Raw genomic sequence first — 26,791 nt, forward strand, 5'->3', positions numbered from 1 at the left:
ATCGCTGGTGGTCGGGACGAGGCAAGACACACTGGCACAAGACAAGGGGAAGACACGGACTAAATACACACAAAAGGGCGGGGACACAGGTGCTGACAATTAGTGTCAACTACACAGGTGCACACAATCGGGATCAGGAAAGACAAGACAACCAAACACCGAGGAAGGAAACCCGAACTGAAACGGAAGGGATGACAAAATAAAACAGGAAGTAAAGTTACGACACCGACGAGACAGAAAACCGGAAAAATAAACGCGACCGCATGACATCCTCACGTGACAGGTGTTGAAAAAAGACACACGCACACACTCCAGCTCTGCTGCTGTGCTGACAATCACGCTTTATTCAATCAATCAATCAAGTTCCAGGAGGCTGCGGAAAAACAAACACACACTAAAGTGAAGAGGAGGAAGTTCTAACTCGGGGGGGTGGGCCGCCGCCGCCGTCACCGCACGTGATGGCGTTTGTGGGTCGGTCAATGGGCAGGCAGGCAGGCCGGCCGGCCCGTTTTCTCCACGCTAACACGCTGCAGGCCTCCGTTGAAAAGAACAAAAGAAAAGAAACAAGCAAAAACGTGCTCAGGGAGTGCAGGCCGCTCGCACTGTGAGCGTGTCATCGAAAACGGCGGTACGACATCATCCGTCGCGACGCGAGAGCCGTCGGCGCTGCTTGCGCGAGGGTTGACGCAAAGAGCGCTCGGGACCTCGCTCACGCGGGCTGTTTTTTTTGGTCTTTTTTTTTTCCAGTCTAGGGTCGAGTAAACGTCGACAGGGAGACACTCTACCTGCCGAGGCAATCTTAGACATCGACGCGAGTTGCGTCGAGGCGCGGTTTGGAGTTTGTGCCTTTAGCAGGGTATTCGCTCCGCTCCTGGAACTTTCTCCTGTTAAAGGCAATTTTGGTTTCTTCGTTTCACTTGAACATATGAACTGTCATCAATAACGATGATGCATAGCACACATTCCTCGTAACCGTCACATCTGGCGGCTATATACATTATGTACACGTCACTGCAAAAGTGTCATGGCGTTGGAAAACACATGGAGTGGTAATACTCCACTTTGTCACGGTCGGTACAAAAAGAGTTCCTATTTACAAGTGGCGTCCAATCCTGAAGGGGAAAGGGAAGTGGCTGGGTGGGGACGCTTCATCGTCTTCATCTTCTTTACACGGATCGAATGCTGATGCAAACGGTGGCCGTGTCGCATCCCAGCTCGTTGGACAGTTTGAGGGTGTAGGTTCCAGCGTCTTCTTCCCGCACGCCGGCGATGATGAGGGTGGTCAGGTCCTCGCCCGTCTCCACGTGGAAGCGGCCCCCCGGCGACGAGCGGATCTTCTGCCCGCCGCGGGACCACTCCACGTGGCTGGCGTCGCCCGAGAAGGCGCAGGCCACCGTCAGGACCTTGCCGGCCTCGATGCTGATGTCCTCGGGCACCGCCTCGATTCTGGGAGCGGCGGCGGCAGCGGCGGAACCTGAAACGGGTTAGGCTGCTGACTCAGTGTACAAAGCTGACATTCAATGTTGCATTTAACACATTCGCTGCCATTGACGTTAACTGGAGGTTAAGCGGCTACAACACGGTGCAGCTTTCACGCGAGCAAACGAGCAAAGAGGCGTTTTCTTTAGAGCCTTTGCTTTTTTTCGCTTCACTTGCACCGACCGCTACGACGGCTTCCCATTCGCAATCTCAAGGCACCGCTCGAGTCGATACGGCACATTTTCAGTTTTAGCGAGCGGGTGGCTCCGGAAGGCCTTCACGGTGCAAATCAATTCTGTGCCATTGCTACGACAACAAAAAACGGCGAGGGAACGTCAGTCCTACCGAGTGCCCTGAAGGAGGATCCGCTCAGGTGCGAGCTCATTCCCGTGACGCTACTTGAGCTCGCGGCATAGGACTCGGAGGCCATGGAGGACACGCTGGACATGGACATGGTCTCAAACTTCATTTCGGCCGCCATACTGCCAAAGGAGCTGGACTCCATCATGGAGGACATCATGGCTCTCTGGGCGGAAGATGAGGACGAGGAGAAGGAAGACGACGACTCCTCCACTGTGCGAGTTGCTGTCCTCGTGGCCATGGAGGAGCTGGATGAGGATGCCTCCTTGAAACTCGTCATGCTGGATCCTGTTGACGGTCCACAAGGCAACATTAACACCCACAACATCTTAACATCCAGGATAGCCCGGAATAGGACATGCCCCCTCAAATAATAATAATGGATACATTTCAGTCACAAAAATCGGCTTTGGATAGAATTGGTTTCAAGTCAAGAAAAAGCAAATGACGGTGACAATACGGTGTTTGCTGGCCCATTGATTTTCCGCAGACTTGCGTCTGTTATCTGCGATAAAACTCTTTTTGATAGAGAGCGAGGCGTGTCTCTGAACAGTGCGGCCGAGATCCGAGGACCGTGCACGGAGAAGCGTTTGCGGAAACACCGTTCTGAGTGATGCGCGCGAACGATCGCCCATCCCCACATGACTCACTTGGGACCTGTTGCTCACCTTTAACTGCAAGTTGCTTTTCACGGTAAGTGTTGACCTTCATGCGAATGGACTGGTAAACCTGTCCAGTGAAGGAGAAGGAGGACTTTGAGACGCCTCCCTCCGATGTCATCTCGCAGGTGTACTCTCCCTGGTCACTGTCGGTCAGGTCGTGTATCACGAGACTGCAGGAACCGTCGGAGTACTGCATCTTCAAGCGACTGCTCTTGGAAAGTCGTCGACCATTGCAATACCACGACACGTCCTTGACGCTGCTCTCGCAAACGCAAGAAAGCTTGACGGAGTCTTCGCAGGCCACAGCCGCCAGCTGACTCACGACTTTGGGTGGCTTGGGGGTTGGAGACTCATCAGCTGGTGGTGACAGGACCCTCTTTGAGGACATGGCAGGAGGTGGAGACTTTGTTCTGGTCGGAGATTTGACTCCCTCGGGTTCAGGGGACTTCACAGCCCTCAGTGACTTGATTCCAGATGGTTCTGGGGACTTAATGCCTCTTGGTGTTTTGATGCCAGCGGGTTCTGGGGACTTGATGCCTTTAGGTGTTTTCATTTCTGCAGGTTCAGGTGATTTGATGCTTCGGGACGTTTTAGGTTCCTCAGCTTCGGGTGACTTGACTGGTGGCGGTGACTTAGGTCGTGGTTCAGGAGATTTAACACCCCCAGGAGACTTAATTCCCTGTGGTTCAGGTGATTTGATCCCAGGAACTGGTGACTTCACACTCTGTGTCTTCCCAGCAGGCGTTGATGACTTGACACCCGGTACCGGTGACTTCACCCTGGGTATTGGTGATTTGGGCTCGGGGGACTTGACGCCGGGTTCTGGTGTCTTCACAATAGGTTCCGGGGACTTGACTCTGGGTGCTGGTGACTTCACAGTGGATTTTGAGGGCTCAGGGTGCTTCACATCTGGCTCCGGAGACTTAACACTTGGTGCTGCTGGTGGCTTCACAATAGGGTCAGGGGATTTGACGCCAGGTGCGGCTGACTTCACACTCGGTTCAGGAGACTTGATGCTAGGTGGCGGTGACTTCACCCTAGGTTCAGGAGACTTGACACTAGGTGGCGGTGACTTCATCCTAGGTTCAGGAGACTTGAGGCTAGGCGCCGGTGACTTCACACTCGGAACAGGGAAAGTCACCGACGGCGACGGTGATGTGACCGAAGGCTTCGGTGACCTCACACTGGGTTCTGGGGACTTGATGCCCTTGACCTCTTTGGGAATGGGCCTGCGGATGGTCAAGGTGAATTGAGCCTCCTGTCGGCCCGCCGAGTTCTCTACGATGACTGTATAACTGCCCTCATCAGAGGATGTAACAGAAGAGACCTCCAGATTGGACTTGTACTGTGAGGTGGTGACTTGAAGACGGTGGGAGGTGACAATGGTTTTCCCCTCGTGCATCCAGATAACAGAGGGCGCGGGCGCACCATCAATATCGCAGGAAAAGCGGGCTGTCTCGCCCGCGGCAAGGGTCACAGACTGTGGCTTGGTGAGGAATCTAGCCGCGACAGTCGGCGTCACTTTTTGAGCAGAAAGCTGCTCGGACGATGCAGCGTACTTTGACTTGGTTCCGGCTGTAGTGTGTTTTTCAGAAAGGGCGAACTTGTCAGAGGAGTAGGAAGAGGCAGATGACAAGTATTCAGTAGAGGCGTACTTGATGGATGCGCCGTAGCGCTCAGCAGACGAGTACCTCTCAGAAGATGCCCCGCCGTCGTACCTTTCCCGAGTGATGTCTTCGCGTGTCTCAGATAGCTGAGTCTTGCTTTCTTCCACTGCAAAGTGGCTCTCAGATTCATAGCCAGTTTTGAAGCGGGACGAGCTGTAGTGATCAAGTCGAGTCATTTCGGGGACGATAGATTTAGGAACTTCCTCATCCTTGCGGCGAGAAGAGAACGTGGTGTAGGCACCTCCTGCTACATCCAGGGTGGCGTAGTCCGAGGCTTCCCCTCTGGCGTTGGAACAGAAGCAGCGGTATGTACCGCTGTCCTCCTCCTGGCAATCCAGGATGGTGATGGTCAGAACTCCGCTCATGTTGCTGAAGATGTATTTGCTGCTGGTTTCGCAGATTTCGTTTCCGTTGTGGAACCACTTGACCTCGGCCTCCGGCTTGGCTTGGATGTTCAGAGTGAATTTGGTGTCCTGGCCTAGTGGCACGCGGTGAGAGCGCATCCTGACGGTCACGCGGGGCCCGTGGTCCAGGCTGAAAGGCGACTGACTCACCACCTGGTACGTCCTCTCAGACTTCAGAGCTGCCTTTCTCGCCTCGTAGCGGGACATGATGTCAAAGCGGGCAGAGCGCTCAAAGCGAGAGGTGGAACGGGAGGACCTCTCGACAGACCTAACGGGGCTCGGAGACCGAGGACGAGTTCTCTCTGGCGTTGGCGATCTCCTCTCTACAAGCTCGGTCTCCGCCTCCGCCGCAAGTCTCACGCGAGCCGGTCGGATCAACTCGGAGACCGGGCGCATCAGCTCAATGTAGGTGGGGGACAGTGAGCGCCTCCTTCTCATGTACTGAGAAACAGTACGCTTTTTCTTCGTCTCCCCAATCTCCAAAGCGTCCCGTCGTATCTCTCGAGACCTCTCTTCGCGCTGCACCGCATGTCGTTCAATGCGAACCGGACTGACCGCAGGGGAGGCAGAAAAGCCAAGCTCCAGTTCATCCTCCAGCATCATCTTCTCCTCCTCTGTCCTCCTGGAGGACAGATAGTCATCTGCAGTGCTGATCAGTAGCTCCTCGTCACTCAAGTCGCCCAAAGATCGTCTCCTGGATCTGAACGAAACGGCGGACTCGGGGGACGGTGAGCGGCGGGCAGGTCTGACAATTTCCAGGTCGTCTAAAGTCATTTTTGGAATTCGCCATCTTGGCCTGTACTGGTCGGTGATCCTGGGGAGCGGCACGACGTAGAACTGCTCCCACCTGGACAGGCGGATTCGCCTTTGTCGCTTTTGCACAAACCTTTCACTTCTCTCTGAAACCAGATACTGCTCTCTCAATTTGCGATACCACTTCATGTCAGAGAGTGCGACAAATCGCTTAATGACTTGGTCCTCACGCAGAGCTTGGCGGTCATGAACGACAGGTTCGGGAATCTCATAGGGCATGAAAATCCTTCTCTCGTCTTCTAGTTTCCTGGTCTCCGACTTGACCACAGTGATGTCGAACTCGCCCTCGACGTTCTTGGTGCTGACGGCGGGCTTGTACATCTCGGCGGCAAATCTCAGAGCCTCTTGTGCCGTCGGATTCAGCGGCACAATCTCCTCTGTGGCAACAATCTTCTGAGCCATTTTGTTGGTCTTTTCAATTTGCTTCTGGACGCATCTGTATTTCTCCTCCTCACTCTTGTACTCTCTTCTGGTGTACGTGAGGCGGTCCACGCTCAGGGTCGCCTGGCAACTCACAGAGCCGGCACAGTTGGTGGCGGTCACTCGGTAGATACCGGAGTCCTCAATCAGTGTCTCCCTGATGCACAGAACATGGTGGTCAGCGTCCTCTTGGATGACAATTAGCTTTGGACCCAGCTGGAGGGAATGGCCATCCTTCTCCCATTTCAGGGAAGGAGTCGGGATTCCAGACACTCTGATATCAAAGCGGACGCTCTCCCCTTCTGTGCATTCGACATTGGCCAGCAGGCGCTTGAAGGTGGGCCTCATACTTTCCTCTGTCACGGGATGTGGTGTCACGGTGAGACGGGCCTTGCAGCTGTCTTCTCCAAACTTGTTGTGGGCCATGACCGTGTACTCGGCGTCGTCGCTCGTGTCCAGATTGTGGATAATCAGCTGGTACAGGCCCTTGTCACTCAGGAAAGTGTACTTGGGGTCACCGTCGGCGGGTGAGATTCTTTCGCCGTTCTTCAACCACGTGACACGAGGATCGGGGTGCACGGTGATGGTGACGCCAAAGCGCACGTCTTCGCCAATGTAAGCGCTGCGGTTGTACAGTGGCAGCGTGAACTCCGGTGGCCTGTAGAGGATTCTGGTCTTGTCAATCCTCCTTCTTAGTTTCTTGATGGAGCGACTCACATAGTGCTCCCTGATGCTTCTGACTGTCTCGACAAAGAGCTCACCATACGCACTATCCTCGCCGTCATCAGTCAACACCTTGCACCTGTAGACGCCGTCGTCACTCTCTTCAATGTCCTTCACATATATGCTGGCAAAACCGCTGTGGTAGCTGATCTCGTACTTGGAGCTTGAGTGCAACTGGCGGCTGCCAAAGTACCACGTCACCTGTGTACTTTGGTCAAAGCTGGCAATGCTGCAAGTGAACCTAACGTGGCCACCTTCCTCGGCAGAGGCGTGCATGACGGGGCCGGCACGGAGACCGTGATATTCGCTGGCGATCTTCACTTTGCCTACAGACAATCCTCTCAGGTTCTTGAAGGCGCCGCCATAGGCGACGCGAGCTGCCGAGACAATGGTGTCGGTCCTCTTTACCACCGAGTGGTAATACCTCCTGTGTCTCAAAGTCCGGATGACCTTCCTGCTGACGTGCTCCATCTTCATCTTCAGCCACGGGTGCTCCAATGCCTCATGAGCAGTCATACGGAGCTTCCTGTCCTTGACGAGAAGTCTGTCCACAAAATCCATAGCCTCTAAACTGATGTCCCTAAATGCGTCAGCGTCAAAGACATATTCGCAGGCGCAGATGTTCTCAACCGTTTGCGTGACGGATTCCGCAGCAAACGGATTGACACCACTCAGCAGCACGTAGGCAAGCACACCGACGGACCACATGTCAGTGGCTGTGGTGACCAAATCGTGACGGTGGACCTCAGGGGCGCAGTACTCTGGGGCTGAGAAGAACATTCGAATGTTTTCACCTGGTGCCAGCGAACGAGCCTGACCCATATCGATGATCTTGACAACCTTGCTTTTCCTTGTGGCATAGACAATGTTGTCTGGGCGGATATCAAAGTGGCCAAAGTTGTTGCTGTGCAAAAACTGGAGAGCCGAGCAGACCTGTCGGAGATAGAGGACAATCTCCTGCTCGGTGAGCTCAAAGTTGCTTGTTCCGAGGCGCTCGAAGATGTCAACTCCAGAAATAAATTCAAAGATGAGGACAATCTCCTCCATACTTTCAAAATACTCATGCAGGTAGATTACGTTCTTATGCCTTGCTACGTTCAAGGCCTCAATTTCCCTAAGAACCAGCTCACGGTCAGTTCCTTTGACCTTGATGAACTTGGCCATGAAGGTCTTCTTGGTTGCATTCTCCACACAACGGTGGACCACTCCAAATTGACAACGAGCCAACTCCTCCGAAATGGTGTACTTGGAGTGGAGCTCCTTGATCTTGAATGAGTGAGCCTCTTCCTTGCTCGTCTCTCTGCTTTCGTCCACTTCCTCATCATAGTTCCTGATCACAGACTTGTCCTCCTTTGTGGTGATGGGCTCCGTCGGTGCAGAGGGAGGACTCAAGCCAAACTGGTTCTCTGCAATAACGCGGAACTGATATTTGGCCTTGCCAAAGATGTTGAGGATGGTGGTGCTGCAGTCAGCAGTCTGTCCGGCGCGAATCCACCTGTCCGCAGAGGTGGGACACTTCTCCACAATGTAACTGATGATGTCACTCCCGCCATCGCTGGCAGGGGGCTCCCAGGCCAGCGTAATGGAGTCTCGGGAGATGTCGCTGACCACCAGTCCTTTGGGCGCTTCGGGAATATCTGCTATGCTCACCTCGATGGTCTGTTTGTCCATTCCGAACCGGTTTTTGGCAGTGATGCTATAGTAGCCCGTGTCCTTCTGCTGCACTCCCTTCTGGAAGACCAGCGATGTAAAGGAGCGAGTGGCGATGATCTGGTGATAGGGAGAGTTGGAGAGGATCTCCTGGCCCTTCTGCCAGGTAATTGCCGGTTCGGGCTTTCCCGAGATGGGGATCTTGATGGTGATGTGCTCACCCCGAACAGCGTGGACTGCTCCCATTCCTTGGAGCTCCTTTGGCAGGTGAATCTTGGCAGGAACTGCAATTAGCACAGACACGCACAGCACGGCTCAATCTCAAAGCGATCACCATTGAAAGGATCGTTCCAGCTAGTTCTCGGCGACTCCTCGGTCTACCTTCCACATCCAAGTTTGCTGTAGTGGAGATGGAGCCTGCAGAGTTGGTCGCTCTGACTTGATAGACTGTGGCGTCACTCTCGTCAGCGGCAGTGATGACCAGTTGGTAGTAACCGCCCTTGAACTCAAGGGCTTTGATTTTGGCTCCGTCAGCCTGGATTTCCTTTCCACTTCGGTACCACTTGACCACAGGCTTGGGATGTCCCACCACCTGCACATAGGTGGCAAAAGAACATGAACTTACGATGATAACTGCAAGACGTACAAGGTATGCATTGTCAAAAGACATCGAGGTAAGCACCTTGGTAACAAAGGTGGCATTGGCATGGTATTTGACAGTCATGTCTCGGATCTCCTCCCTGAAGCCGGGAGCACGCAGAGACTGGTCGGACTTGGGGACAATGGGCTCTGAGACTTCGCTCCAGTCACTCTCGCCACCCATATTCTCGCACTTGACACGGAACTCATACTCAAAGCCCTCAATTAGGCCTGTGACCTCAAAGGTGGTCTCCACAATCTTCTTCGTGGTGACTGACATCCACTTGTTCTGCTTCTTCTCACGCTTTTCCAGATAGTAGGCGGACACTTTAGCGCCACCGTCACTGCTTGGTGGCTTCCAGCCGACAACGCACGAGTCCTCGGAGGCGCTGACGATGAAGGGTTGCTGTGGTATGCCAGGTTTTTCTGAGGACCACAGAAAGCACCATGATGTGATCAAAGCGGAATCAAAGACAGATCACGTTCTTCTTCGTAGCTACGCGACTCACCGAATGGACTCTTGATGATGACCACTGAGGGAATCTCCAGAGGCTCGCTGACACCGTACTGGTTCTGAGCAGAAACTCGGAAGTAGTATCCGGCACTCTCCACAAGGTTGGGTACACGGCACGTGGTTCCAGAGACAGAAGAGGACACGAGGTTCCACACTTCTCCCTCCTTGGCCATGCGTTTCTCCACAATGTAGTTGGTGATCATGGCGCCGCCGTCATCTTTGGGAGCCTTCCACCCGATAATGACGGAGCTCTTCAGCAGAGCTTCGACCACCACCGGGCCCTCCGGGATGGACGGCTTATCTGGGTACGTCGCAACGGGCACTTTTAGACTCTCAGCAATGGCGACGAGATGACACACATCATACCTTCAAGTCATACATAGCTCTTTACCTTGGATTTCAACCCGCAATACTGTATCAACGGTGCCAAACTTGTTGCTCAGCTGCACTTTGTAACGGCCGGCGTTGGTCTTCCTTTGGACGTTCCTCACCACCAAGTGGGTGTAGCTCTCCGTGTTCTCAATGATCACTTTCTCGGACGAGTTCAGAGGCTTCTTGTCATAGAACCACATAATCTGGGGAATGGGGCGGCCGATGTAGACCACGTGGAGGCGGAGACTGGTGCCAGCCCCGGCATAATATTTCTCCTTCAGAGGGAAGCCGGGGTGCAGCTGAGGTGCAGCCTGTAGCAGCAGTTTGCCGCTGGTCTCCATCTCCCCGGCTTCATTGATGGCCCTGCAGGTGTACAGGCCCTCGTCTTCCTGCTCGTCTGTCATGATGCTAAGGGAGTGGTTGCGGCCATCTGAGCTCATCTTGTACTTGCGACTCTGAATCAGCTCTTTGCCATAGCGGTACCACTTGATCTCTGGCAGAGGTCGGCCGATAATGCCGCAGGACAGCGTGCCAGACTCTCCGAGTTTGGTTGTGACATCCGTGACGTCTTCCTTCAAAGCCGGAGCCTCGCCGACTGCAGAACATCAGTCAGAGTCAATTTCAAGAAGTACATTTGACAATGTAACCAGAACCACTTTGGGCATTTCGAGCAGTGAGATGAACTCCATAACCGTCACTCACCGCTCAACTTGGTTTTGATCCCCATGGGCGTGCGCCTCGGCCTGCTGAGTCCGGCTTCGTTCTCGGCCAAGATTCTGAACTCGTACTCCGTGGCTTCCATCAGGCCCCCCATGGTAAACTGGCGGTCCTTGGAACGCTCTTTGTTGCACTTCTTCCAGGCGCTTTCGCCGGACTGCCTGTACTCAATCCAGTACCCCAAGATCTCCTTCCCCCCATCAAAGTCAGGCCGTAACCAATGGATGGTAATGCAGTCTTTGGTTACAGAGATGACGTCGATCTCTCCTGGTTGGCTTGGTTTGTCTGTCGAGAAGATATCAATGAGTGTGTCGATTGGGAACGGCAACAACAACAACAGCAACAACAACAGCAACAACAACAACAACAACAACAACAACAACAACAGCACAGGTTGAATTGATTAACTCCCGGGCACCATCGTGGGGCATTTACACACCGAATGGATCTTTGCAGACCACCGACTCAGACGCAGGGCCCGGCTCACTCTGCCCGACGTCATTCTGTGCCACGATTCGGAACATGTACTCCGCATCGGGGATGAGGCCGGTGACATTGTACATGGTGGTTGTGATGTGAGTCTTGTTGTGGCGGACCCATTTCTCTGTGGAAACCTCCCTCCTCTCAACAAAGTATCCTGTGACACGTGAGCCACCGTCGTCCCGGGGCCGGGCCCATGATAGGGAGACTGAGGACTTGGCTACGTCCATGATCTCTGGAGGATTGCTGGGGGGTTCCGGCGGGCCTTTAGATAAATAAGAGTGAGACGAAAGCTGATAAGAGAGTTTGGACAGCCATACATACATACATACATGCTTTCAAGAAAGAAAAACAGCACTGAGGGTGAGGGTGGACGGCTCCCGTTTGCCACACAACCAATAACGAGTTGAAACGGGGAGCGATGAGGTCAATATTTCCCATATTTCACAAGACAAAAAGAAAAGAAATATCAACCACGAGAGCGTTTTAAAGTTGGAAAACTCCTAAATTGGGGCACCTTCAAGTCACATCACCACTTGATATTCTCGGTACTCACAGAGAGGTGTCTTTGCTGTGACAGGCTCTTCGGACTTCAGAGAGCGGCTGACACCAAACTGGTTCTCAGCAGAGACCCTGAAGTGGTACTGCATATTCTCTTTCAGGCCTTTGACCACCAGGGAGTTCTCTGTGACCCGAGCGTCCACCGTATACCAAGCAGCCTTGGGGACTTCGCGTCTCTCCACGATATATCCGAGGAGGTCAGAGCCTCCGTCGTCAGACGGGGGCCGCCAGCTGACTCGGACTGATCTGGCCTGAATGTCGTCGAACTCCAGAGGGCCCTCCGGGACATCGGGACGCCCGATGACCTTCACCTGCAGATATAAGATATAAGATTAAAAAGAACTGACGATGGTTGCAGTTCACAGGACTTGACCTTACCTTGATGTACACGGCTTTCCTGCCACATTTGTTCTCCAACAGCAGGTCATAAGTACCCGTGTCATCTTTGTGAGCCTCTTTGATGACAAGCTCCGTTATGTCATCATTGACAGCGATCATGGCCCGGTGGGAGATGTCACGTCCATCCTTGGTCCACTTGCACGTAGGGATGGGTTTACCGGTGAAGGGCACCGACAGGCAGATGACTCCTCCTTGCCGCACCACGTAGCCCTCCTCATATCTACTGTCCAGCTTGTATTCCGGATAATCTAAGGAAGACACAGAGAAGATTTGTGTTGGATCGAATGCGGCAAATGATGTATGACACTGTACAAATGATCACATGAATTGATCTTACTGAGCATCTCCTGGACTTTGACAACCCCAGGAATCTCTGCGGGTTCTCCAGTGCCACCAGCATTGCAGGCGATGACTCTGAACTTGTATTCTGCACCTTGCGGCATGTGTGTGAGGGTATACTCGCACATTTTGGTGGGTGTGGTGTTACACAGGGTCCACTCCACCTGGTCCACCTTTTGCATCTCAACAAAGTAACCGGTGACCACAGAGCCACCCTCCTCTACAGGAGGCAACCAGGCCAGAGACACGGAGGTTCTGGTGGTATCTGTGACTTTGGGATGAACTGGAGGACCTGGTGGCGCTATTTCACAACAATACATATAGGGTCGGTCAGATGGACTTCTTCACAAGTACAAGTGTGTCAGTTTATCATGTACCTATGGCGTCCATGGCAACAGTGATGGCAGAGGTCTCGCTGGATTTGCCCGTTCCTCTGGAGTTAATGGCTGTGATGCGGTACTCGTACTCCAGGCCTTCGATCAGACCGGAAGAGCGGTACCTGGTCATGGTCACTGGGTTTTTGTTGATCCTCAGCCATCGGTCAGAACGAGGCTCCTTGCGCTCAATGATATAACCGGTGATGGTGGAGCCACCGTTGTCCTCCGGGGGATGCCAAGTGAGGGTCATGCCCTCGTGAGTGACGTCGAGTACCTCCGGTCTGCTCGGAGGTCCAGGGATGGCTGCGCAAGTCAACCGCAGACGAATTAGGAGGGGGGGAAATCGTAGGCAAGTCAAACGTTGCTGCTGAAGGCGTTGTCAGTTTGCGCACTCACTTTTGGCACTCTTAGATTCCACCACTTGCGACTGGAGGAAGCCACCAACACCGAAGCGGTTCATGGCGGCAACACGGAACACGTACTCTATTCCCTCAGAAAGTCGGGTAAACTTGAAGCACGGTCGGGTCACCGATTCTGAGACCGTGATCCAGCCGGGGCGGTGAGCATCGCGCTGTTCCACCACATATCCGCTGATGTTAGCGCCGCCATCCTTCTCTGGAGGTTGCCAGCTGACTGTCACTGATTGGCCATCGACCTCGACGATCTTCATGGGGCCGACCGGTATGCCGGGTTTGTCTGAAATAGCACATGAAGAGAGGGGTCCAGGTCCTCACACTGCAAGCAAATACTCGTATAATCACTTTGGTGTTGATTCGGAGCTTCTGCCAGCCTACCTAGGATGACCACTTTAATAACTTCAGTTGCCACACCCATGGCGTTTTTGACCTCAAGCATGTAGTCTCCTGAGTCGTCGATGGTGGTCTCACGGATGACCAGATGGCTGTATTTGCCATTGCTTTCTGTTTTGATGCGCTCCAGGCTGTCTTTTAGCTGGACACCGCCAAAGAACCAGGAGCAGACAGGCTGCGGTTTGGCCGTAATTGGCAAGTTGAGATCGATGGGTTTACCACTGGGGACGTAGACAATCCTCTGAGGAATGCTGGTCATGTCGATCTTTGGCATGACTGGAGGCAAACACAGAGGTGGGTGGATGCGTCACGTGAAACGATAACGGTGGGGGACCATTCTACAGCTGTGAAAGTTTGCGTCTCTTGGCCGACCGACATACCTTTGAGTTCCTGTACGGTGACGGAGGTGACGATGTCCACGGCCTCACCGCTTCCTCTGCTGTTGCAAGCTCGGACTCTGAAAAAGTACTGGTCGTTCTCGGTGAGAGACTCGACAGTGTACTGGGAGATGGAGGCCTTGACGGTGACCACTGTGGTCCACCTGTCTGTTGACACCCTGCAGGCTTCAATAATGTAGCCCGTCAGCCTGCTGCCGCCTTCATGCATGGGTTTGTCCCATCGCAGAGTGACCGAAGACTTTGTGACGTCAATGACCTGGAGGCTCTGAGGCACCGATGGCACTTCGCACACCAGCACAGCCTCAGCTGTCTCGCAGGGCTCGCCGACGCCATAGATGTTCTCTGGTAGTACTCTAAAGAAGTAGTGCGCACCCTCCTCCAGGCCAGTGATCCTGAACAGGGTCTTTCGACACTCTGTGGTGACAGTCTTGTAAGACTTCATGCTGGCTTCTCGTTTCTCGATGATATAGTTGCTGACGTGAGCGCCGCCGTCAATAGTTGGGACGTCCCAGGTGATGACAACTGACTCCTTGGTATAGTCCTTCACTCTCACAGAAGCTGGAGGACCAGGAGTGTCTGCAGGGGATGAATAGAAAGAGTTCAATTCGACCCCAGTTTCGAAGCTGTATTCCAAGAATCTTTGGGTGTTCACCTACCATAGACTTTGACCAGGATGGTTGCAGACTTCTTGCCTGACGGGTTCTCTGCCTCCACTATGTATTTCCCAGAGTCGTAGCGGTCAACCTTCTCCACAATCAGCATAGTGTAGCTGTCAGTGGTCTCCAGGAAGCCGCGGCTCTGCAGCTCCACGCCTGTCTTCCTCCAGGACACAACCGGTGTTGGGCGTCCGCCAACAGTCACAAAAAGTCGCAAAGTTCCTCCAGCACGAAGACAAACAGTCTTCTTCAGGTCCTCGTCCAATTCCAGGTCGGGCATTTCTGCGAGTAGGCGGTGTCATCAGAGCCAGATTGGATCATGAACAATGTCCTCTGGGCAAGACTTACCAATTCTCTCCAGGGGCTCGATTTCAGCGCTGGGTTCGCTGAACTCTCCGGTGCCGTTGCTGTTGACAGCTGCCACCCTGAATCGGTATTTCTTATTGGCGACCAGACCGCCGGCCAGATACTCGTTGGATTTGAGAGCCTTGGCTGTGGCGCGATACCACTGCTCGGAACCCTCCTCTAGGATTTCCAACACATAGCCGGTGACATCCGAGCCACCGTCGTACATGGGTCTGGTCCAAGTCATGCTGATGCTGTGCTTTGTTGTGTCTGTGATGCGAGGCATTGATGGGGGAGCTGGGGTGTCTACAAGGGGACGCAAGCAAAATTTAGGATGCTGTTCAAAATGCACCTCGGAGGTGATCAGGGGTGTCTTGCTCAGGGACACTTTGACCTCTGGGTCGGGAGATGACCACCACGCTCACTCGGCTTTTCTGCCAGTCCTCGGGTTTACTCTCACATTTGTTCGTTGTACTGAAAACTCGACATTGAATACTCATTTGTCTAGACTCGATATACTGTACGTGTTCTCCCAGAGGCAGTCAAGGTTGTACGGCAAAGTGCTATAGAAATTAGATAGCAGGACTGACTGACTGACTGACTGACTGACTGACTGACATACGCTCTATGTACAAAAATAATACATCCTTGCTGAGTATACTTCAAAAATAAAACATGTTTCTATAAATGAATCAAAGCTGAAGCCTGTCCAATTGCGCCTTGCACCCTTCAATCTGTCCTATGTGTGACTTGGAAAACACAGTTTAGTATAGATCCACAAACAAAGAGAGTCTCACAGCTGGGATCTTTGAGGAGGATGTATGGCGAGGCGTCGCTGGGCTGGCTGTCTCCCGCCGCGTTGACGGCCGTCACACGGAATTGGTATTCGCTTCCTTCCAGCAGGCCCGTGATCTTGAGGCGCGTGTCGTAGATGGTGTAAGTCTTGTTGACCCGCGTCCACCTGGTTTGCAAAACGGGGAACCAGCATGTGTGAGGAGCATGACGAGAACATAGACGATGGGCAGAGGCAAAATACAAAAAACAGGAGTTAAAAAAGCAAGAGCAATGAATATGAGCTAATTTGACAATAGACTTGGAAACTTGGACGTGGCAAAGTCAACTCAAGAGTAAGTACCATGGAAACCCGTGGCAAAACGTCATACTATCTAAAGCCCTCCGATGATGTTTTTCTTTTGGAACCGTACAGAATCATGAGCGGAATCATGAGCAGCATCCTTCCAGGTTGAAGTGTGTTTTGCTCAAACCTGGTGCTATTCTTCTCCCTCTTGTCCACGAGGTAAGTTTTGATCTCGCTGCCTCCGTCACTCTCTGGCTTCATCCACTCGATAATGACGTGTTCCTTGCCCACGGCCGTGGCCTCTGGTGTGCCCGGTGGCGATGGCAAAGCTGGAGTAGAGACAAAATAGACACAAAAATGAACTCCAACTTGTACGACTCCACTTGCCCTGTGTCATTTGTTTATTTAGTGACCCATTTACTGACTGACTGACTGACTGACTGACTGACTGACTGACTGACTGACGTCCATTGGAACGTTCTTGAAAATAGACTTGAAATTTCCTTATGACGTACCTACTGTTTGTGTCTTGGCCTAAGCCTGAAGGGACTACACTTATTGCATTGCCCCGAATATAAGACGGTGTTGATTTGCATTGAAACGAGACTAAAAAAGCAGGGGTCGTCTTGCATTCGGGGTCGAGACATTACACCCATTCACAATGTTAGATGGCGCCAGATATTTTCAAAGCGAATGCTGACCTTAACTCCCCAGGCCAAAGTGAACCCCTGTCACAAAGAAGAAAAAGAAAAATAGCCTTTCGAAAGGTTCCTATGTTGATGCTAAAATGTTGATTACCTCAGCTTATCGTGATCGTTGGAGCTTGTGCGCAGCGGTAAGTTAAAGGTTGCTGGTATCCACTGAGTATGTTGCTGTGACCGTGTGCGTCGTTGACTCAAAGTGAGTTTGTACGTTTCGTTGTTACTACTGTCTACTGTTGTGCCGGACGTTTGTCCGACGGCGGTTTGTTTCGTGTGAGTGCGCGCCGTTTGGTCGGTAGCTTCGGCGCGCTCCTTTGGGTTTTCCTCGCATCGTACGAGTAGTCGTTACGCAGCTCCGCAGCGGCTAACGGTTGCCAGCAAATGTATTTTGTTGTCTCCATGACTTATGTTTGGTGTGTTGCTGAGAGTATTTCTTTCATGGTTATTTAGTATAGCGGAACCGTTACGCGCAGTCAGTTATGTAATGTGTGCCGTCCGTGTACTCGTTTGTGTTGTGTGACGTCACAAGTGCTGTATTTCTGTCTGTTGCCCCCACAAACCACACGCACGCTTCACACGAGAATCACATTCACTCACCCTGTGAGCCACAGTGCCTGTTACTTTTTTGCCAATAATTCAGTCAATAAAGCCATCATAACTGAACCACGTCTTTCCTCCTGTGTTCTGACCGACACCGGAGGCGAAAAGAGCGTAAGCATCCGAGCCGACCCTAACCCTCCCTCCCCTATCCCTATACGGTCCTCAGGCTCCCCAACAACAGCAGTAGCGGGAGCAGTTGGCATTATTCGATTGCAATGTTTTTCCTTATTCAGATTTGTTGCAAGTTACAGTTCGACTTCACTTTGATGGTTAATGCAGTTATTGCAATTTTGTTGTTTTATCACAGTAGATTGGTTTATTTACATTTCAAAAACCAGAAGCCATTCATTTACAAATGTGATTGCACTTTAGTTGACATATTTAAATGTTCAGATATTAAGATGTAATGGACAGTTTGTGAATGAGGCAAAATAACACGCTTTTTCTCTCAAATACATTGTTGTAATCATTTGTTTCAGATGTACTGTCATGATTTTCTGTCTAAAAAGGAAATTTGGTGTTCAAAAAGTCTTTGTTCGAACTTGAGTCTTGAAAAAGAGGGGGTGGTCTTACAATCAGGGTTGTCTTATATCCGGGCCAATACGCTATTTCTGCTGCATGCGCCTTAACTGCGTGCATGTGTGTGCTGAATGGAAAGTGGCTTTGCATACACTTACTGTAAGCATTCCTGGCTATGACCGGCTCCGATTCCAGTGGAACGCCAGGTCCATACTTGTTGACTCCCCGCACTCGGAAGACGTACTCGTTGCCCTTAATCAGCCGGGTGCTGACACAGGACAAGCTCTTGCACTCGGTCTCCATGATGACCCAGTTGAGACGACTGGTCTCACGGCGCTCTACGATGTAATGGCTGACAATGTCACCGCCGTCTTCCAGGGGGATCTTCCAGGACACGGTGCACTTCTCTTCCGTCACTCTGCTGATCACGATTTTATCAGCTGGGGGCCCAGGAGTGTCTGTGAGACACCAAAAGGTTGTCAGTTCAGCGTGTCTAAGTCACCTTTCGATGACTGTGCAAGCACTCCGCGCAGATTTGTAAGTGGTGCCTTTCTATTTTGATGGCTTGTTTCGAAATACACAAGTCCAAATGTGTGGCACACCTTCCGCAAAAAAGCCCCAACAAGAACCCTAGTTACGGTAACGGTTTAGTCGACTGACCCAGGACTTTAACGGTGACAGCCGCCGTCTTGATTCCATTGACGTTCTTGACGGTCAGAGTGTATCTGCCCGTGTCAAATCTGTCACAGTTCTTAACGACAGCCATTGCTCTTGTGCTTGTGTAGGTCAGTGAGTACTTCTCGCCCAGATCCATGATCTTGTCGCCCTTTGACCAGTAAACAGTGGGTTCCGGTTTACCACCCACCGCACCATCCAGGACGAGATCGGAGCCGGCGGTGACAACAATGGTCTCGCCAGTCAGCTTGCTGTCCAGCTCTGCTCGAGGAGGAGCTGAAGGTGGAGAAAGGCAATTTTTGTTCAAATCTGCTTCCAAGTCAGGGCCAACTGAAACTGAAAGAGCCAATGAAATTAAGCACGACATTCTCCATTTTAGAGCTTACAGTATTCGTCCTTGCAGGTCACGGGTCCAGTGGATACGGATGGAGCACTGTGGACCCCGGCGGCATTCTTGGCAATGACGCGATATTCAAAGGTTTCTCCCTCTCCCAGGTTGGTGACGGTAAAGTAGTTCTCTGTGATGGTGGCGTAGTTGCACTTGAGCCAGCGGTTTTCGTCCCACTCATCAGTAGTGTAGACTTTCCTCTCCACCACATAGCCGACAAGCTTGCTGCCACCGTCGTTCTCGGGCACGGTCCAGCACAGTGACACGGAAGAGCGAGTTATGTCTGTCACCTGAGGGTGACCGGGAGGATCTGAGGAGAGTAGGAGGAGAAGTTTTATAATTGCACACGGGTATTTACGCTAGAAATTACGACCCTTGATCGTGGCCATTATTGAGCATTAAAGCTTTGCATGTGTTAAAAAGACAGGCTGCTTGCTACTCACCGACAGGGTTGAGCGCCACCACTGGTCTGGAGGCCTCACTGGCCTTGCTGATTCCGGCGACGTTCATGGCGTAGACTCTAAACTGGTACTCGAGACCCTCAATCAGGCTGGACACCTTGTAGTGGCAATCCAGACAGGGCAGCTTGTTCTCCCTCACCCACAGAATGGTATTACGCTCTTTCTTCTCAATCCAGTAACCAGTCACCACGCTACCGCCATCGGCATAGGGCACATCCCATTTAATGCTGATGGCGTTGGCGGACACAGTCACCACATCCGGACGGGTTGGAGGACTTGGAGGAACTGCAGGAGTTCATCAGAGGAAAATCATCATTTTACCCCAAAAAACACAGAACATTCTAGGTAACGCGCGAAGCACGATCAGAACGTACCGAACGGATGCTCAATGATCACGGCTGCAGACTCGATGGACTTGCTGACTCCAAACTTGTTCTCAGCGCAAACCCTGAAAGTGTACTCCATGTACTTAGTCAGATGAGTGACCTTGATGGTCGTTCTCTTCACGCTGGAATTGACCACTTGCCAGGAGGCCGAGCCTGACTCGCGCTTCTCCACAATATAATTAGTGATTTCTGTGCCGCCGTCGTCAGGGGATTCGGACCAGGACAACGAGCAGGACTCGGAGGATACACCGGAAACCACGACAGGGCCTGTGGGAGGGCTGGGTCTTCCGACCACCATCACAGTCACAGTAAAGGTTTTCGCTCCGGCAGCATTCTCCAGAGTCAGGTAGTATTTGCCGCTGTCACTTCTCTTGCTATCTTTTACCACCAGAGTGGTTCTCTCTCTGGTGGTCTTGATGGAAACTCTGTCTGTCTCGTTCAATTTCATCTCTTCCAGCCTCCAGGTGACTTTGGGTGCCGGCCTGCCGCTAATGGGAATGTCAACGGTGAAGGTATTGGAGGTCTTGCAGGTGATGAGTTGGTTGGTGATACCGCTGAGATCGGCGGTGGGTTCAATCCGAGGCTCTTTGATGAGCACCGAGGTTAAGGTCGCCTGAGGCTCACTGATGCCCGCGTCGTTTTTGGCCTTGACTCTGAATTCATACTCTGTATCTTCAATCAGACCTTCCACCAGCATCTTAAGGGACTTGGTCTCCCCTGCGACAGACCAGAACTGTTTGTCCTCAGCTCTGAACTCCACGATGTAACCTCTGATGTGGCTGCCACCGTCATGTTCAGGCTTGAGCCACACCAGTGAGGCTGTCGAACTGCTCGTGTCGACAACATCGACTCTCTTTGGCGGAGCGGGTTCTTCGGTCGCCACGATGGGGTCGTTCATCTCGTGAGGTTCCCCCTGGCCGTACTGGTTAACAGCAATGACTCGGAAGAGGTACGACACCCCTATGTCCAGACCGGTTATCCTGATCATCTGCCGGGTGCACTTGGTGCTGACCTCTTGCCACGTGAGGCGGCTGGCCTCACGTCTGTCCACAATATAGTGTTGGATCCGCGAGCCGCCGTCATTGCTCGGGGCATCCCACATCATGGTTAATGCTCCGCGTGTGACATCCTTAAAGGTGAAGGCGCCTGGAGGTCCGGGCGTGTCCAGCACTTTGACAGTAAATGTAATGGACTTGCGCCCGCTGTTGTTTTCTAGGGAGAGCGTGTACTTGCCAGCCTCGTAGCGCGTGCAGCTCTCGATGGTGAGAGTTGAGTGGGAATCTGTGCTCTTAATATCGGCTATCATCGGCAGTTCGCTATCCACTCGGGACCAGGTGATCAGAGGAGTCGGTTTGCCCCGGAAAGCCACGTGAAGGGAGAGGGTGCCGCCATTTTTCACTGTATGCGTCTGCTTGAAGTCGGCATCGATGTCGAACTCGGGCGACGTTAGCCTGTCGAGAGCCTGCACGGCGCTGGGCATCACTGACGATTCACCTTCCCCAGATCCGTTCACAGCGCTGACCCTGAACTTGTAAAGCTCACCGGCAACCAGGCCCTTGGCAGTGTACCGCTTGTGGAAGCAAATCTGGGTATTTACTCGATGCCACTCTTCGAGGCTGGCCTTGCACATGTCAATATTGTAGCCAATGATTGGGAGGCCGCCGTCAAAGACTGGCTTGGTCCATTCCAGGGTGACAGAGGATTTGGTGGAGTCAATAACCTGATGGAGACAGAGCAGAGTAGAGCACAGTTACTGAACTAGTTGCGCTTTCATCATGCGGAGATCAAAAGTCGAAAGCAGATTCTGATTCCGATTTTTGCTGTCTCTATGCCAACCTACCTTGATTAGGGTCGGGGCGCTGGGAGCACTGGTAGGCTCTCTGCATTTGAAGAGCCTGGATGTGCCGCTGGCCGGTCCGACACCGGCGCCGTTCTCCGCCATGACACGGAACTCGTACTCATTGCCCTCAGTGAGGTTGGTGACTCTATGCCTGAGCTCTGTGATGGGCCTTTTTGCAGAAACCTTCACCCAGCGCAGACTCTTCTTCTCACGTCTCTCCAAGATATAGTGTTTGATCTCATTGCCGCCGTCTGACCTCGGCCTGGTCCAGCACACGGTGATGCTGTTGCCGGTGACATGTGTAGAATCCGGGGTACCGGGTGCCTCGGGCACAGCTGTGCGCAAGAACAGACATTAACATTAGGCTGAGATGGGGAAGAAACATCACAGCGCAACAATTCTTACTGTATTGCATCTGAGCAATGAAGGGAACAGAGTCCAGTGGTTTGCCAACACCAAACTTGTTGACAGCAGAGATTCTAAACTGGTACTCGTTGCCCTTGATGAGGTTGGTGGCGCTGAACGAGCAGGCTTCGCATTTGGGGGTGACCAAAGCCCAGGAAAGCCGAGACGTCTCCCTCTTCTCGACGACGTAGTGGGTGATGGCGGCACAACCGTCATTTGCCGGGGGATTCCACCACACTGAGCACTTTTCGGCCGTGATGCCAGTGAACCGGATGGGACCCTCGACTGGTCCAGGGGTATCTGAAAAGACAAGGGATGGTAAATGCTCCAAATACGTACACTTGGGCTTGTGCGCTCGTCAAGGAGAATGCAGCAACCTTGGACTCTGACGTTGACGTCGGCTTTCTTGGCACCGGAGCTGTTCTTGGCCTCCACGGTGTAGACGCCACGGTGGTTCCTGTTTGCATCGCGAACAAACACGCCGCTGGTCCCGATACCAGCGGTAATCTCCATGTCCGTCGTGGTCCTCTTGTCGATTTCTTTTCCATCCTTGTACCACACAACTTGCGGTACTGGACGACCGGTGATGTTGCAGCTCAGCTTGACATTCTCTCCGGCTCTCAGCGTCAGCACCTGGTCTGGGGACCATTCGATCTCAGGAGAGACTACAAATTGCAAAGAGGACTAGTTAGCATTTGTAATGGGAAAAGTGTCTTTTTTTTTTCAATCTTAGAATGCATACTGCTCTCATCCTTGGTCGTGATGTATCCAGAGGAGTTGGACGGGGGGCTAACGGTGCCCACGGCATTGCGGGCGATCACCCTAAATTCAAATCTGTCTCCAGCAGACAGACCGGTCACTGTAAATTGTGTCTCACTGATGTCAGTGAAGTTGCACCGCAGCCATTTCATCCTGCCCTGGCGCCTCTCCACGCTGTAGGCCACAATCTTGCTACCTCCGTCTCGCTTGGGGATATCCCACGTCAAAGTGACCGAGTCTCGGGTCACGTCGATGCAGGTCGGGGTGCCAGGTGGATCTAAGGATTCGTCAAATCAAACGTTGCTTCATCTACAGATACGACGTACGATTCTAAACATACAGGTCACAGGTACTCACCGACAGGGGCGATAGCGAGTGCGTGCTTGCTCTGCTCGCTAACCGGGCTGAGTCCAGCATTGTTCTCTGCATAGACTCTGAAGGAGTACTCGAGACCCTCCAAAAGACTGATGATCCTGTACTCTGTGTTGGAGATGATGGTGGAGTTGACCTTCTGCCACAGGAGACTATTCCTGTCTTTTTTCTCAACGTGGTAGCCAAGAATGGGCGAGCCGCCATCAAACTCTGGCGCTTCCCAGCGAATGCTCATGCCATCACTGGTTACGTTGTAGGCCACTGGCCTTCCAGGAGCACCTGGAGGTTTGTATTGATGCTCTGCAAGGACCTCTGTGGAAATGAGTGACTCACTGACGCCATATTTGTTCTCTGCACGGACTCTGAACTGGTACACAGTTCCCTTCACCAGGTTTGGAATCTTGAAGGATGTTCTGACCACACTTGAGCAGACCATCTTCCAGATGGCATGGGAAGTCTCACGCTTCTCCACACTGTAGCAGGTAATCTCGCCACCTCCGTCCTCTTTGGGCTCATTCCAAGAGATGATAATAGTTTCGGCCTTGATCTCGTCAAAGTGGATGGGGCCAACGGGCACAGAGGGGGGCCCGAGGACGGTCACCTCGATGTCAAAGTAGTTCTTTACAGCTCTGTTGTCCAGAACCAAGGTATACTGGCCCGCGTGCTCCTTCTTGGCATCTCTGACTGTAACCGCAGTCTTGTTGTCAGTGGTCCTGAAGCGGACGTTTTCGCTTTCCTTAAGAGGCAAATTGTCTTTCAGCCAACTGATGGCAGGCCTGGGTTTTCCCTTGAAGGGCAGCTCAATGTGGATGTTCTGACCCACACGAACGGCCAGCTCTCCGTTGGGGTAGTCACTGAGGCAGGCCTCGGGGGAAATGACAAAGTCCATCACCGTGATTGGGCCGATCTGCGAGAAGTCACTGGTGCCCTTCTCATTCTTTGCATAGACCCTGAAGTTCATCTCCGAATCCTCTTCCAGCTCCGTCACCTCGCATGTGCAGCGCTTACAAGTTGTAGCTAAAGTCCAGCTGACATTGTTCTCGTTTCTCTTCTCGATGACGTAGTCAGAGATGTGGCTGCCGCCGTCATGGTCGGGTCTGGTCCACTGCAGAGTGACGGAGGTCTTTGTGGAGTCAAGCACGACCAGGTCTTTAACTGCACCGGGGGTCTCAGTGGCTCTGACAGGCTCCAAGGTCTCGCAGGTGTCACCCACACCAAACTCATTTTCAGCTGACACCCGGAAGAAGTAAGCGATGTCTTCCTCCAGGCCCGACACCTTATAGCTCGTATTGGGACACTGGTCCGTGACCATCTGGTACGCTTTCATGGTGGAGCCCTTCTTCTCAACAATGTATTTCGTGACAGGGGAGCCGCCATCAATGAGGGGAGCCTCCCAACTCAGCGTCAAGTTACCTCTGGACACATTCTTAATCATCAATTTTTGGCAGGTGGACGGACTGTCTTGCACCTTCAGGGAAACCGTTATGATCTTGGGCTCTCCCACGCCATTCTCAATCTCCAGCATGTACTTGCCACAGTCGTCGCGAGTGACCTTGGGAATTAGAAGGGTGGTAGCGCGCTCGGTACTGGCGATGGTGTAGCGGGTGTCGGCGGCGATGTTGCGCTCCCCGCGGCGCCAGGTGACGCCAGGGGCGGGACGTCCCTTCAGCGGAATAAACACCTCCACGTCACGCCCTGCCCGGGCCGTATAGTGGGTGGTCATGGGAACATCCAAGTCAACGTCAGCCTCCTCTGTCAAGAGAGAAATTTCACACAGACGTCAGAAGGAGCCAACCTTATTACTCTCGGCAGTTTTGCGTTTGTGATGCGAGGATACAAACCCAGGATATCCTTGGCTTGCACAGGCTGGTACATCTTGATATCCTCTCCCTTGCCCTTGCAATTGACTGCAGAGACTCTGAAGAAGTAGTAGGTTGCTGGTTTGAGGTGAGAAACCACATACTCGCAGGCCTTAACTTGCGGGTTGACCGTCGCCCATTCTCGCTCCTCTGAGTTCATTTGCTCCAGGAAATAATGCGTGATCTCGCTGCCACCATCATACACAGGCTTCTCCCATCCGAGGGTGATAGAGGTCTTGGTTGAGTCCACCACATGCAATTTGGATGGCTCGCCAGGGAGATCTAAAGGCAGAGACACCAGGGGTCTATCAGCTGTGGTACGGGAAAGGCGGCGTGTCGGAATAAGTGCAAAAGTGTACCGATAGGATCGTAGGCCTTGTACAATTCGGAGGCCTCCGAGTAGTTTCCTGCTCCTGCCTTGTTGACAGCGCATACTCGGTACTGGTACTCGTTGTTCTCCACAAGCCCGCTGACCTTCTGCCTGGTGTCTCGGATTGTGCCTTTCACCACCTGTGCAATAAACCGCAACCGGCCATTATTACCATGAGCTTTGCAGCCACTACGGGTGACGATAAGACTCGCGCCAAAACGATCCACAAACCGACCTTGAACCACTGAAGACTCTTCTTTTCCCTTTTCTCCAGGTAGTAACCGTCGATGTCGCTGCCACCATCCAGAGCTGGTCTCTCCCAAAGTACCGTCATGGTTGACTTGGTGATCATGGAGACGTGAGGCTTCGATGGCTCGCTGGGAGGACCTGTCGAAAATGAACGAGCCATCGGTTGATACATATCTGGCTGAGGTGGCAATTCATGCGTCGTTTATTGCGTTTTCTACCAAAAGCGTTCTTGGCGACGATGGGCGCCGATTCCAGAGGGTCACCGACGCCATACTTGTTGATACCACGGACTCTGAATACGTATTCGTTGCCCTGGATGAGTCTGGGCACGTTAACGATGCAGTCGACAAGTTTCTCCGAGATGATGGACCACATGACTCTGCTGGTCTCTCTTTTTTCCACAAGGTAGTGCGTTACCATGGCACCACCCTCGTCACACGGAGGAGACCACATGATGGTGATGTTGTCAGCGGTCACCTTCTTGAACTGGATCTCTCCAGCGGGGGGACCTGGCCTGTCTGTAAGTGGCAATCATAGGATGTATTGCGATTGGGACCTCAGATAATGATGATCTTTGAACACGAAACAAATACGGAAATTGATTTGAAGTACCTTGGATGAGCAATCTGGCAACCGCACAGGCTGAACCCAAGGAGTTCTTCAGCCTGACCTCATAGGTACCAGAGTTTAGGCGCGAGGTGTCCCTCAGGTACACACTTGTGGACTCAAAGGTGTGTTTAAAGGACAGTTGGGCACTGGGTTTGAGTTCTCTTCCATCCTTCAGCCACTCAATGGTGGGAGCAGGCTTGGCAATGATGTTAAACTTGAGTTGGACATCCGAGCCCGCCCTGTGTTTCAACTCGTTCAAGTACTCTGCTGGTATTTCTATTTCTGGAGCACCTGAAGGAGAAGAAATACGTACCTCCGATGAAAACCCACACTCAGCAGTTGAACATTTTGACTGCGCTTTTACGTACCAAAGGTGTCAACGCATGTGGCGGGTCCAGCTGTCATGGAAGGATTGCTCACCGAGCCTACGGCGTTCTTGGCCATGACTCTGAACTCATAGGTCTGATCTTTAGTCAGGCCAGTCACAGTGTAGCGTGTATCTTTGATGTTGGTTAGGTTTGCCTTGGTCCACCTGCCATTGACGCCTTCTCTCTTCTCCACCAAGTAGCCTGTGATCTGGGATCCTCCATCAAAGTTGGGCACCTGCCAGGCCAGGCTGATGGAGTTTTTGGTGATATCGCTAATGCGTAAATCGGTGGGTGGTTCTGCAGGGAACAGATGGCACTGATAAGACAACAGCAAGTGTAAAAAGAGTCCAAAGGAGCCGGGTTGCCGG

General features: G+C 52.5%; 1 protein-coding gene across 1 annotated transcript in view; it reads right to left on the reverse strand.

The window, feature by feature from the left end:
- Positions 1–316: 316 nt before the first annotated feature.
- Positions 317–26,791, reverse strand: part of ttn.2 (titin, tandem duplicate 2) — a 164,034-nt gene continuing 137,559 nt past the window's right edge. The window contains exons 217-252 of the mRNA XM_088382789.1: positions 26,424–26,720; positions 26,059–26,346; positions 25,665–25,964; positions 25,433–25,584; positions 25,187–25,337; positions 24,810–25,109; positions 22,954–24,720; positions 22,580–22,873; positions 22,215–22,502; positions 21,838–22,137; positions 21,433–21,767; positions 19,581–21,312; positions 19,189–19,491; positions 18,744–19,055; positions 18,343–18,633; positions 17,841–18,140; positions 16,050–16,191; positions 15,582–15,745; positions 14,788–15,090; positions 14,440–14,721; positions 13,766–14,359; positions 13,371–13,661; positions 12,973–13,272; positions 12,577–12,879; positions 12,198–12,500; positions 11,840–12,108; positions 11,457–11,772; positions 10,860–11,165; positions 10,406–10,705; positions 9,723–10,298; positions 9,327–9,632; positions 8,861–9,243; positions 8,560–8,770; positions 2,508–8,462; positions 1,825–2,127; positions 317–1,474 (exon numbers count right to left, since the gene is read on the reverse strand). Of these exons, the coding sequence (XP_088238915.1) occupies positions 1,167–1,474; positions 1,825–2,127; positions 2,508–8,462; positions 8,560–8,770; positions 8,861–9,243; positions 9,327–9,632; positions 9,723–10,298; positions 10,406–10,705; positions 10,860–11,165; positions 11,457–11,772; positions 11,840–12,108; positions 12,198–12,500; positions 12,577–12,879; positions 12,973–13,272; positions 13,371–13,661; positions 13,766–14,359; positions 14,440–14,721; positions 14,788–15,090; positions 15,582–15,745; positions 16,050–16,191; positions 17,841–18,140; positions 18,343–18,633; positions 18,744–19,055; positions 19,189–19,491; positions 19,581–21,312; positions 21,433–21,767; positions 21,838–22,137; positions 22,215–22,502; positions 22,580–22,873; positions 22,954–24,720; positions 24,810–25,109; positions 25,187–25,337; positions 25,433–25,584; positions 25,665–25,964; positions 26,059–26,346; positions 26,424–26,720 (19,325 nt within the window). The 3' untranslated portion in view covers positions 317–1,166. The remainder of the gene's footprint in view (positions 1,475–1,824; positions 2,128–2,507; positions 8,463–8,559; positions 8,771–8,860; positions 9,244–9,326; positions 9,633–9,722; positions 10,299–10,405; positions 10,706–10,859; positions 11,166–11,456; positions 11,773–11,839; positions 12,109–12,197; positions 12,501–12,576; positions 12,880–12,972; positions 13,273–13,370; positions 13,662–13,765; positions 14,360–14,439; positions 14,722–14,787; positions 15,091–15,581; positions 15,746–16,049; positions 16,192–17,840; positions 18,141–18,342; positions 18,634–18,743; positions 19,056–19,188; positions 19,492–19,580; positions 21,313–21,432; positions 21,768–21,837; positions 22,138–22,214; positions 22,503–22,579; positions 22,874–22,953; positions 24,721–24,809; positions 25,110–25,186; positions 25,338–25,432; positions 25,585–25,664; positions 25,965–26,058; positions 26,347–26,423; positions 26,721–26,791) is intronic.

This window comes from Syngnathus floridae, chromosome 8, assembly GCF_059516105.1.
Source record: "Syngnathus floridae isolate MCC-2025c chromosome 8, RoL_Sflo_1.0, whole genome shotgun sequence".
Classification (NCBI taxonomy): Eukaryota; Metazoa; Chordata; class Actinopteri; order Syngnathiformes; family Syngnathidae; genus Syngnathus; species Syngnathus floridae.